The sequence below is a fragment of the Chanodichthys erythropterus genome, chromosome 8 (genome assembly GCF_024489055.1).
Source record: "Chanodichthys erythropterus isolate Z2021 chromosome 8, ASM2448905v1, whole genome shotgun sequence".
Classification (NCBI taxonomy): Eukaryota; Metazoa; Chordata; class Actinopteri; order Cypriniformes; family Xenocyprididae; genus Chanodichthys; species Chanodichthys erythropterus.
Genome location: NC_090228.1, coordinates 47,129,426 through 47,142,236, shown reverse-complemented (window position 1 = coordinate 47,142,236; position 12,811 = coordinate 47,129,426). Strand labels below are relative to the sequence as shown.

The window sequence follows — 12,811 nt, the reverse complement described above, 5'->3', positions numbered from 1 at the left end:
GATATCTATCTGATGTATACATCGTGCTAATTGGGTATCAATTCTTCATCCAGTAAATAAGTGAAGATCTAAATTCCTTTTGTTTAGGCGTTGAAAAAGTCTTTGTTTGTGTCTGTTGTTTTAAATAAAGTGACAGAGAAGTTTGCAGGTGACCTACTCTGTGTAATTGTTGTTTAGACAAGGTGTTACTTAAAATTATTTAAAATAAAGATGGAATAAAATCTTAATGTTAACAATGGTTTTTCAAATTGAGAGATACATGGAATACTACCAAACAGATAACAAACATGCAAAGCATATTATACAGTTATTTTTATTTCTGTCTCTTCAATTTATGCTTACAGATGCATCAATCAATAGTCCTAGCAGGTGTAAAGCAGCTGATACCAAAATGCACATCTTGTTGCTAATTGTATCATTGTCCCTTGTGCCCTTGAAAAGACACTTCAGGATCACTGGAAAGTCCATATAAAAATGCAATCTTTTTCCAAGGTAAGACGTGTGATAAGTTTTTTTTTTGTGTGTTTTTCTTCAAAAAGGGTACAAATAAGCAAAAGAGAGACTGTTCAAGACATATTTCAAACATATTCTTGCACACAGTATCAAACTCTCATGTTACTGTAATGTCTTTCACACTCTATCAAAGATTTTCATGCATGCTATCAAACTCTCTCATTCACTACTATACTATTTCTCACACACTATCAAAGCTTTCACCCAAACTACCAAACTCATTCACAAACACACTATCAACTCTCTTGCACACACTATCAAACTCATTGACTGTATATCATCCATTTCTTTTTTTTTTATTTAACATTCAAGATGTTTATTGTGTCTATCTTCTACCCCTGAACAAAAAGTACTAAAGATAACAGGTTCAAATTCAATCTTCATGTTTTTTTTTTTAGGAAGATGAAACAAATGTTTTCACCCCGAGTCTGCATCGGAGAAGCAGGTGGCTCCACGAAAAAGTAGGTTTTATTAGAGGGGTTGCAGCCATTATTGTTTAGCATATTTTTAATTATCTTCTTGCATTGTTTTTTCTTAGGTGCTCCATTGTCATCCAAGATGTTCATGTCTGTCTTCAGTGGAAAAGAAATTAAGGTTTTAATCAAGAACATTCCAGGATTTTTCTCCATATAGTGGACTTCAATGGCCTCCAGACGGTTGAAGGTCAAAATTAGTTTCAGTGCAGCTTTAAACAATACCAGACGAGGAATAAGAGTCTTATCTAGCGAAACGATCGGTCATTTTCTACAAAAATACAACTGTATATGCTTTATAAACACAAGTCAAGTGATCACCTTTCACGTGCTACCGCTTTCCGTATTCTTCAAAAAGCTTACGCTGTATGTCCTACGCCTTCCCTATTCTACTTGCGGAACAAAAGCAGCGCCAGTTCAGTCCGTAAGTTGAAAAGACAAAGAAAGACAGGAACATCTGGATGACATGGGGGTGAGTAAATTATCAGGAAAATTTTATTTAAAAGTGGACAAATCCTTTAAGTTTTAAGAGTGCTTGGAGAATTCTGCTGATCTTCTTGGCTCAGTTCAGCTTCCTCGTATACTGTGGAGGATGAAGAAGCCATTGAGGCCTTGGAACAGTACTGCAGTTCAGCGTATTGAGGATGATCTTGTAGAGCCACTGATGTTTGTCTTTACATTTATGCAGGACATGAATACATTAGACAACATGCATCTCGCACAAAATAATAAAAAAAAAAATTGTCCATTTCTTTTTTCATTTTAAAAAAGAAATGGATATATATATATAATATTTATACAGTAGTCAACATTTGAAGTGGATCAAAAAAGTTGATCAAAGTTGTCCTGAGAACTATGCTGTCCTAAGAAGAAAGTTTTAGGACAACTTTGATGAAAGGTTTTGATCCACTTCAAATGTTGATTACTTTATATATATATATATATATATATATATATATATATATACACACACACACACTGAGCATTGTAAATAAAAAAAAATAAAACTTTACAACACACACCACAAACTTTGTGTATTTGGAACTATATTAACATTGAATATTAACATTGAATGTGACCGTAGCAGTAGCAATGTGACTTTGACTTGTTAGGCTATGATTTAATTAATTTATAAAGTTAATTTGGACATCTTTAAAGGTGATTTTCTCAATATTGTTTTGTTTTTGCACCCTCAGATTCCAGATTTCGAGTTATGTATAAATCTCAATAAGATTTTTTTGTTGTTGAAAAATTTATATTTGTATTCAGGATATGTGTTCATATGTTAAAATGTGTAAGTAAAGTTTTTTTTTTTAAGAATTTAATATTGAATAAATTCTGGTGTGTTTTTTTCCCACAGAATCTTTTAGAATACAATCCTAACAGGCTATAAAATGAATTAAGCAGCAAAAGAATTAACTTGTTTCCAACATTGATGATTAGGCTAATCAGCGTATTAGAATGATTTCTGAATCATGTTACATTGAACTGGAGTAATGGATGATGAAAAATCAGCTTTGCATGACAGAAATAAAAGTTTTAAATATATTACAATACAAAACTCTTATTTTGAATTGTAATATTTCACAATACTGTATCTTTTGTATCTGTACTTTTCATCAAATAAATTCAGCCTTGATAAGCATAAAAATTAAAAATCAAATAAATTATAATCTTACTGATCACAAACTTTTGATCGGTAGTGTGTGTATATATATATATATATATATATATATATATATATATACATATATATGCGCGGCTGAGAGTGCATCTTGTCTGCAGCCAGACCCTATTGGATTTTGTTCGAAATGACGTCACATCAGTTCTTTCTTAGATTTCGTTTGAAGTATATCGGGGCCTTTAATTACCCTCTCTATTTTAGCAGAGAGTGCCATTTTAACCTTAATTTCTATTAACTGGAATTTGATACATTTTAAACAGATTTCATTCAAGCCATGATTTAGGAAAGATGAAAAGAATTGAATTAAGTCCAAATAAGGCATACTTTCATTCATTCAGTCAAGAGTTAACACATTTTTATTTTTGTAATTGGTAGGAAAATATCTCATTTAATGGTATCATCTACCCAAATGTAGTTTCAAGCAGTTTCTTTCCAGCTCCTTTAACCAGTTTGGAGAGTCTTCACAAAAATCTAATGGTAAGTGAATTTATTAAATAATTATCACAGAATAATTATCACTAAAATAAATGCTAATTTCTTTCCGTTTGTGTGGCCGTGAGTGGTGTAATAAGAAAATACAACCTCAATCCAGTGAACTAGAGTAATGTAACCTATAATGGTAATTTCAGATTAGGCCTTAGTTAAAATAGGACATTGAGGCAAGTAGCTTTTATAAACGTGCCTTGGGGGAAAAAATATTCAATCTTGAGACAAAACAGTAGCACTGACATATTTTAAGATATGCCAGTCCAAGATGTGCATTTTTATCTGGGATTAATCTAAAACCTTATCTGTGAGGTCACATATTTACTAATTAAAATCAATTTTTGTTCTGTTTATTTAGTAACTGAAGTGTAGATTACATTTTTAGAATTAAATGAAAAACAAGATGTTTGAAATAAATACTCAATTTTTTCTCTTTGTAACATCTTGTCCAGGTTTGATTCTAATCATAATGAAACAATAATTGAAAAAAAAAAAAAAAAAATCAGTACAAAAAATGCTAAACTTCTTTGTTATAATTGTGACTTCATTATATGTAGTCACAAAAATCCTTGTGAAAAGATGTCTTTCAGTCAGTCAAATAGTGGAGCTCTATAGCCATCTACTGGATAAAGTGATATTGTTTACTTTTAAATCTGCATTTTCCAAAAGATGGGCAAAAAACTTACACTAAAGCCGGGGACACACCTAACGATTGTAAGGCCGATTATGAATGTAATTTGATACTTACGACTGATCATGTCCAATCGGCCCCAGTCAGAGCCAGTTGCGTTCAGTCTGTGTTTACAGTTGGTGCTTAAAATCGTGCAGTGTGCTGTGTCTAAAGATTCTAGTCTTAGAATTTTAGAAACAGTCATTGCCAGTCCTCCTCACAAAGATTCTTCCCACTTCTGAAGTAGTGATTATGAGCAAATCGCATTCAAGTTTCGTTTTTTTTTTTTTTTCAAGGAAAGTCATCTTTACAATAGCACTGAGAGCACGTGAAGGCAGCATAATATTTGCGACCGATGACGTCTCTGTTTCCTTGGAGACTGTGTCAGGCGATTGTAAACAAGCGGCGAAATGGCGTCAAAAAACGTTTGAAACAAAATCACATTGGACAACCGGTATGGAAGAAAAACTGGTTGAACTCTGGCAAGAGTACGAATACAACATATCTTCGAAGGAATACCATAATAGAAGCGATAAGGAAAGAAGCTGGGCTGCTATTGCGGAAGCTTTGAACGTGTCAGGTAATGTACAGGGCCGGATTATCCATAGACGGCATTGGGCGAGTGTCCTGGAGCACCAGCCAATAGGGGGGCAACAAATGATAAAGATAATACTTTTTTTTTTATTTATTTATTTTTTTAAATCATGTTTTGTATATATATTATTTATCTGATACGGATACAAAATTAACAGTTGATACAATATATACAGAGAGAATATAAAGAGCCCTGCCCCTTTGATCGCAAAAGTGAAAGTGCCCTTTGAGGTCGCATTGTGGTAGTATAAAGTTACTTCTGTGGTAATTTAATGGTCTGTACAGTGCCGTTTCAAGTCGAACAAGCTTCATTGAGGATCGCAGCTTATCGTTGCTTAACAACGGCCGACACCACCGGAGTGCAAGCCCTAAAAATAGATTTAACAGAGTTTACTCACCTCAAATTCTCTCTGTAGAGAACAAATCCATGTTGCCTCTCCAGCCAGGACCTCACACATATCCTGCGCGTTTTTCCACTTTTTTAGTTATTTTCCGCACAAATATAGCTGCAGATGAAGAGCGCGAGCTGTTTGTTTACATCCATTTTCAAGATCCCGCGCACAGTGTGTTGCTTAGCAGCGGTCTCAATCATAAACGTTTGTGTTCTTCTCCGACTGTCAACGATTAAAATCGGCTCCAGTCGAAGGAAACAATCGGTATGTGTTCAGTTCAGTCTTAGAATGTTTCAGCTAATCGTTAGGTGTGTCCCCGGCTTAAACCATGACAAATTATCCATGCTATGCCCATGAATTAAAGTTAGAAATGTGGGTCTTTTATAAAGTGAATTTTACATAAATAGCTGTTTTTGTATAAAAACCTGTTTACTTTTATTTATTAAAAAATAAATAAAAAAGTTTTAAATTTAAAAAAGTGTCCACCCCAAATGAACAGTGCACACGGGTTAAAGGCAGATCTTTTGCTCCTAATGGACTAGGCCTACTTGCACTGAGCCTCGTGACACACAACCGGTTTGAAATACAGCTCAGTTATTTTGGGTTATATATAAATAGAAATAACCAAAAAATAAAAAAAAATGTTATTCATCTATTGGACAAAAGCAACAAGAACAACTAAAACACAATAAAAATACAGGCACAGTTTCTATTTATAACGTTTTTGCAGCAGTATGGCCAATCACACACACGTGTTGATTTCTTGCACGCAATGTCCAATCATATGCATTTAAGATAGCATCCACTGAGCCACTCATAATGTCTGAGTTTTGTTCAGTGCTGAATTCTGCATGCTGGCAAATCCTGATTATAACAAACAAAGTGTAGATGTTATGAAAGATTCAATTATAATAACAGGGCTTTGTGATATCGCGATAAACTGAAATGTCATCTTTATTAAGGGTGCACACTTTGGAGTCAAGAAAGCTGAGACCAAATTTGGACCTCATAAGGCAGAGGCTCAAAAGAACAAAAAAATACAGGGCCGAGTACATTTCTCAGCATTCTACCAAAGAGGTTCTTTGTCAGTTCCCTTGCCTTTGCAAGTGGTGGTGTTTTTTTTCCTTCAAGGATTAAGAATTTTAACTTGGTTTAATTCAAATTACCTTTGAATTATGAAGAGCATGATTCTGCATCTCCACTTTTCTTTTTTTATTTATCGGCTTTGGAGGAAATGAACAATTTCACAAACATTTACACTGACAAATGTGTCCTCACAAATCTGTGGAAACTTCCTCCCTCACTTGTGGAAAAGGCCCCAAATACAGAAGTAAAACAAATGTTGAAGCTGACAATGGCTTCATGAGAGACAGAAATGGTGTATATATATCAACATACTTTATTTGTTGTAATTTTCAGTGCAATTATAATGATGTATATGTAACCTTTGGCTAAAAGTAGAAAAAGAAACCCCTGATTACGCCACCTAGGTTATTTCTCTACCCAGGAAAAATAAAATAAATACACCCAAAAAGAGAATTCAACCAAAAGGAAATACAATAATATGAAGGACCCTGCCGGTTCTGATGGGATTAAAGACAGAAGCCTCGTCCAAATACCCACACTTGCGGTCTTGGCCACTTGAGAGCCCGTGCACGCGACAGGAAGTAAGTGCACAAGACTGTCCAATGTCTTATAAATGCCCAAGTGCAGTGCCCTTAATGCACACTAAACCCACTCTATCTTGAATACCGCTTCTGAGCTTCATGCATTATGTTTGGGAATTCACATGCCCTGAAATCGCGAGATGTCAAGGAAAACATTTTTATCACTTAAAGAAGCACCACAATTTTAAAATAGTGTCTTATGTTAGTTGCATAGTGACCACTGAACATAAGTGTATTTTAAAGTACTAAAGAAAATAATAATAATAAAAGCTGTAAACGCTTGCATTTTTTGCAAGACCATAAGTGTGTCCCATCGGGCAATCAAAAGTTCTACACACACTTGCAGTCTTCACGCCCACTTGAACACTTGAGCCAAATACAGGAAATACGTCATTTAAACAAGTGGTCAAGTGCAAAGACCGCAAGTGTGGGTATAAAAATAGTACAAATTTATTCCACAAAAATCATTAACTCTGAAATGTACATAAAAAAAAGGAACCTCTTAAACAGTTTACCAGTTATTTACCCACAGTTACTATGAGTATAAGTCCACTTTAACAGAAGGGACAAACCACACAGCAATCAGTGCATAATTCTTAAAGCAAGTGATAAAACAAAAATACAAAACCAAACCAAAAGAAGACAAATATGCTCTCCCCTTCTGTTAAACCTCAATATCACAGCTCATCAAATAATCACGTGGATAAATACTATTATTACTTTTATAATAATATAATTTTTAACTCAGTAACTGTTTCTGTCAATAAAAACATATTAGTAATAATACCATACTAATAATAAATGTAAAAACAAAAACAAACAATGAGGCTGACTTGGTAAACAAGTCACTTATTCATCTTATGAAAGACTGAAATGAAGAAGTTCTTACCAGAGATAATTCTATTGTTTTCATTAGAAGAAGTTAAGACAAAGTTAAGAAATCTTGAATTTACATTTTAGAAAAAAAGTTTTAAAATATGAAACATATGAATGAATTGTTCACTATGAAATCAATAATCATTTCATGGCAAATTTAAACATCAAATATGTCAACTGCTAAATCCGACACTATGGTTTAGGAGAATTGAGTCACACTATGAGATCATCTGGTGAAAGCGCATGCACACGGTTTGACTCATTTCCTCTATTAGTGCTCAGCTGAAACTAGAAACATGCAACTCCTTAATTGTCTAGTCCTGCTTTAAAATACAATCATTCTGAAAATCATTCTCCAAACAATGAACAGGTTTTCTTCTTAAACTGAAGTTACATAAAACCCTCAACTATAAAATGTACATGGTTGTTTCAATCTCTTTAAAATGCTCACCATTAAATTGACTATATTCTTTCTTGACGTTTAGCGTTTAAGTTTGATTGGGGCGTACTCAGTGTGCTCTGCTGGGTCACTCTCTATGTGAGCTGGTGTGGCGGCAGTTTTAACATGGACTACAGCAGAATACGTCACGTCATCCTGGAGAAAGAGAAAAAGATGGGGTGATTGCTGACACAGTATTCAAGAAGTTGTGTAACCATTGTGCAATAGTGAGTTTGTGCTGACCTGATTATCTTGTTCTCTATTTAGTTCTTCTTCATCCCTGGTCACCATTTTCACATTTCTGCCTCCTACAACATAAAACATTTTAGCCAGAATGTTTTAATGTCATCAGAGAAATTCATCTAAATGTTGGTTTTCAATAGTCGTTGGTTTTGTACCCGTTATTCTATAGTGTTTCGAGAGTTTACAGGTCCATTAGCTGGTCATTTACGAGTATATCTGTGAAGAGCGTGTGATTGTGTTCATGTACCTCTGCATCTCCAGTAGATAAATGCCAGCAATGCCAGTAATAGCACTGAGAGAATCACCCCCAACAAAATGAAAACATCTGTTGAGAAAACAGAAATACATGACAAATGCATTTTTGTTTTCAAATTTAGACAATTTGATATAATAAAAGCTGCACACTCAATTAAATGTTCACTATATATCTTACGGTTAGAAACAAAACTGCATGCACACATTATGCGTAAGAAAATCTCATTTTTGGTTGTATTTTGCCTCTGCATGACTGTGCAAATTAATATGATCCTTTACAATAGATAATGCTTTACAATGAACTCTGTTAGAGAGCTACATTGCAATTTATCTGTTCAATAAAATACCTAACCTTACTCGCCTGCTGAGTAATAAAAATGGCGTCTCCTCATTGCTTTTACAACATTTCAAATCTGAAAAGCCAAGCCCATGTTGATTCTCATTCTATTACGAGCTCTGTCTCATTCTCTTTTTGCCAGCAGACTCCTCTGTTCTAATTCCTCCGAGGTTTGAGATTTAGTGTGCTCCATGTCAAACTTTCTCGTTGTGATAACTAACCTATGCTACTTCCACACCGTACATGTGTCAAAGTAGCTGGACCAACTTTTCTTTATTTACGGATGTGAAGAGAGACACACAGGCGAGTGATGCGTGTATGGCACATCCTTATTTTGCCAGGTTAGACCAAGCGGCAACCTTTCCCAGATTCTCGTAAAGCCAATACGAAAGTGACTTAAACTGCAATTCATCGACTGGCCGCTAAAGACAGGCTCCAAAAGAGAGCAGAATCTCATTGACCCCCATGTTAAAATGCCCGACTTTACAGCAGAAAAAAAAAAAATGTTTACAGCCTGGATCAAATTGTGGTTTTGGTTTATAATGCTAATTTTGCCCTTAATGACAACTCTGAGGGGGGTGAAATTTTGAGCTGTCATGTTACCTCATTTGCTGAATTTGGCATCTCTGCCATGTTTGTGCTTTTTTTGGGATTCTTTTATACAATTATAAAAATATAATATATACAATTATAAAATAATATGGCTTGCAGTTTTAATAGTCGAGACTCAAGACAGATTTGCATCTGTGTAGATGTGCATGCATGCGGAAGATAAACAGAACACGTTGTTGGATCGTGGCATTGGCTAAAAGTTTTGTTCACCAGATTTACTACAATGACAATGGTGGGAGGATATAAAGTGGATTTAACTAAAACTGATGCATTTTGAAAATTATACTTTGGACACGGGCTCATTTGTTTGTGAGAATTATACGATCATATACAGTTTTACAACATAAACGCTGCTCAGGTTGCATAATTTCTTGAAGAACGATGATGGAGAGCAGATCATTCAGAAGAAATGTGATACAAACAATGGATAATATATCAATATTTCATGGATTTAATGCTTTTGTGGACAAAAAGTACTGTTTTCAATGGAAACTCATGGACATTTTACCCAAGTGCCACAGAATGGATTCATCTCGCGATTGCCATTTCATTACAAAGGTATGAAGTCTCGTTTTGATTTTGCGTGCCATTTTTACACTGACACAAATTACAATTACTGGTGCTGGAGGATCTATACTGTAATAAAGACACTGTAGATTGACCTTTAGAATTTTCTAACGATATAACTTAGATACTATCTAAAATATTAATAAATCTAAGATAGATCAATAGCTCCTTTGCCTGATAACATGATCACGTCGAGCTAGGCGGGCTTGGTTTCAGTAATCAGGCACCTCAGTTCCAACCGCGTCCCACTTCTTTGCCCATTTTCAGTTATGGGGAGTGACGCCCTGCCAAGATGGCAACAGCCTCATTTTTCGCTTCAGAAATGCTCTTCAGAAATCTATGGGAGATGTCATGGACACTACGCCCATGTTTTTTTTTTTTTTTTTTTTTTTACAGTTTATGGGTTAGACGCATTCCTGTGTCAACATATTTTGTTGATCCAGGAACATTCCTGTCAAAAAATTTAATCCAAACCATAACCCTAGTCCTAAATCTAACCCTATAAGATATATTTAAATAAATAACACTGATGTAGAAGCACCTAACCCTGGTTGTAACCTAAACTTGACTGAAACTTGCCCCTCAAAACTGATGTTGATCCAGGAACATGTATTGTATTTACAACATTGTATTTGATGAAATCAGTGAAATCCATCCAGACAGTTCTAAAATATAAACACTTATAATAGGCTTAACATAGTGAATCAGGGTAAGAGACACTCTTTGTAAGGGTTGATGATGTATTGACCCATTATTTAAATTTTGGTAATTTTTATCAAAAAAAAAAAAAACACACACACATAGGGAACTTTTTCAAAAATGATGAAACATAATGATAAAATATTGTAATTGTAGTATAATGAAAATGACTTACATTGAGATGTGTTGTGTGGTTGTTGAGGTGGTTCAAGTTCTTGTGTTTGGTGTGAAGGTTGAAGTGTTGATAAACTGATGGATGTATGGATGTGTGGTTTCTCTGTCACGAGAGTAACTGTCAATGATAATATAACAATGCAAACAGCATGTCATCCTACAAGTTTACCTCATTCCTCTACATATTTAGATTCTTCATAAAATCAGCAGTAATGATGATCAAAGTAACATCAAGAGAACAAAACTACCTTCAACATGAAGTCTGTAGGAGACCGTTTGAGACGAGACAGAACAGATATAGTCTCCTTTGTCCTCTGTGGTCAGTGCTGATATGTGTAGAGAGAGATTAACTGGAGATGTTTGATTCAACAGTTTGACTCTGTTCTTGTGACTCTCAGTCTTTTCATTTGGGTAAATTTCCTTATAAGTGTTTCCTACATAATACATCCATTGTATCTGTTCAGGTTTAGCCAGTAGTTCAGAGCATGAGCAGGGCAGAACCACAGACTCTCCTGCATATCCAGTCACCTCAATCACTGCCTTTGTGCTCTGAACCAAGTCACAGCCTAAAACAATATTTATACAAGAAAAAAGCCATGAATGAGCCACATTGATGTAAGAACAAAAGTGAAACTCAAAGGTCAGTGAATGTACAATTTAAAGTAAATAATAATAATTTTGTAAAAAGAACAATTGAATGTCTATTCCTGAGCTGTCAATCATGTCTAACAAGAGCGATTGATATTTCTAGAAGAAGCATCACTTACCCTTCACTGTTAAATGAATGGATGTATATTGTTTAGTCTCACACCTATAGTACCCTTGATCTTCCTGTCTGAGGTCAGAAATGAGAAGAGACAGATTTTGTGGAGATCTTTCATTAAACAGCACACGTCTGCCGCTGTACTTCTCATCCTCAAATACTTTAATCCATTGTCGTCCACTGCGATGAAACTGCCATGTGAATGTGATGACTGTAGACTGAGGATGAGCGCAGGAGCAGGGCAGCACCACTGATCCATCTGTGTATCCTGTTATTTCTATTGTCTGACGCTCATTTGAAAGAATACAGCCTGCAAACAAGAGAGCTTGTCAAAAACTTACAAATGGGCTTTACTGGAATATATAATAATCAGGAAAAAGCTGAGAAGAGCTTCAGGTTTGTGTTCATGAGCAGCACTTTATTGTGTTTATTAGATCTCACAGTAATTCTCTTCTTTGAACGAACTGGACATTTAATATCAACTACTTAATCTCTGAAGGATTTTTGATCAGAAACTTGTAGTTTAACACAATGTAAGTTATGTTCATGTAAATTAACATGATTTTGAAAATGTTGTGAGGGCCTTTATTCAAACCTTAGCAACTTTTAATGAACATAGAAAGACAATGTTGCTCAAATCTCATCACATTCAGTTTTATTTTTATTAATGTATTTATTTTTCTTTCATTTGTGTACACAAATACAATTTTTAGTTTCTGTATGCACTACTTCACTATTTAAAAAAAGAAGAAGCTGCCCTCCTGATTTCATCCTTTAGGAGTTCAAAGTTTGAATATCTCTGCAATTGACAAATTAATTCAACGTTCTGCACGTGTGAACAGACAGTCGTATCTTAGGAAAACTACAAAACATAATTTTCTTAAATGTTTTGATGTTTTAAATAACTACAACCACTTGATACACTGATCTCACACCAGTTCCTCATAAATTAAAAAATAAATCAATAAAAGTCTGAACTTACCAGAACTAAATTGAATCATAAAGAAGAAAAGATATAAATGGTCCCTCATGACTGGTTCTCACTCACTAATGGCACGACTCTGTTTTGTGTGGGCTCTGTCTTTTTTCTTTTAGTTCCTGTTAGCTCTTTTAAGAAACTACAACTTCCTGTTTCATGATACATCTCTTACCCCCCCCCCCCCCCCAAATTTAAGCAATATGTAAGCAAATAATAAAACAGGACTATATTAGTGGTGTCATAAATAAAAAAAAACCATTAGATTTAAAAGTTTAGACTGGTTTGTTTACATACTACAGTACATGGCTTATTTATTTATAGTTATAGGTCATGGTTGGCCTCATGTCTAAAACTAAAACAAGCCACAGTTATTTCTCCAGGTTCTCAT

The 12,811-nt window shown here is 34.7% G+C and overlaps 1 protein-coding gene across 2 annotated transcripts; it reads right to left on the bottom strand.

Moving 5' to 3' along the window:
• Positions 1–5,782: 5,782 nt before the first annotated feature.
• LOC137024093 (polymeric immunoglobulin receptor-like) lies at positions 5,783–12,539 on the bottom strand. 2 transcript variants are annotated; one of them, XM_067391256.1, is made up of 7 exons: positions 12,427–12,539; positions 11,449–11,754; positions 10,930–11,247; positions 10,683–10,784; positions 8,285–8,362; positions 8,038–8,102; positions 5,783–7,950 (listed from the first exon to the last, which is right to left on the bottom strand). In XM_067391256.1, exons 1-7 carry the CDS (start codon positions 12,473–12,475, stop codon positions 7,837–7,839), a joined length of 1,032 nt encoding a protein of 343 aa, XP_067247357.1. In that variant the 5' UTR covers positions 12,476–12,539; the 3' UTR covers positions 5,783–7,836. The 2 variants fall into 2 exon arrangements, with proteins under 2 accessions (XP_067247357.1, XP_067247356.1); XM_067391255.1 differs by having other exon boundaries at positions 5,786–7,950; positions 10,683–10,799.
• Positions 12,540–12,811: the final 272 nt, after the last annotated feature.

What these genes read in the sequence shown, in the direction of transcription:
- LOC137024093 (XM_067391255.1), bottom strand. Translation starts at nt 12,475, where the DNA reads ATGAGGGACCATTTATATCTTTTCTTCTTTATGATTCAATTTAGTTCT. An exon ending in CATTCATTTAACAGTGAAGG is followed by an intron (nt 11,248 to 11,448) that starts GTAAGTGATGCT and finishes ATATTGTTTTAG; the next exon opens with GCTGTGACTTGGTTCAGAGC. An exon ending in CTACAGACTTCATGTTGAAG is followed by an intron (nt 10,800 to 10,929) that starts GTAGTTTTGTTC and finishes TATCATTGACAG; the next exon opens with TTACTCTCGTGACAGAGAAA.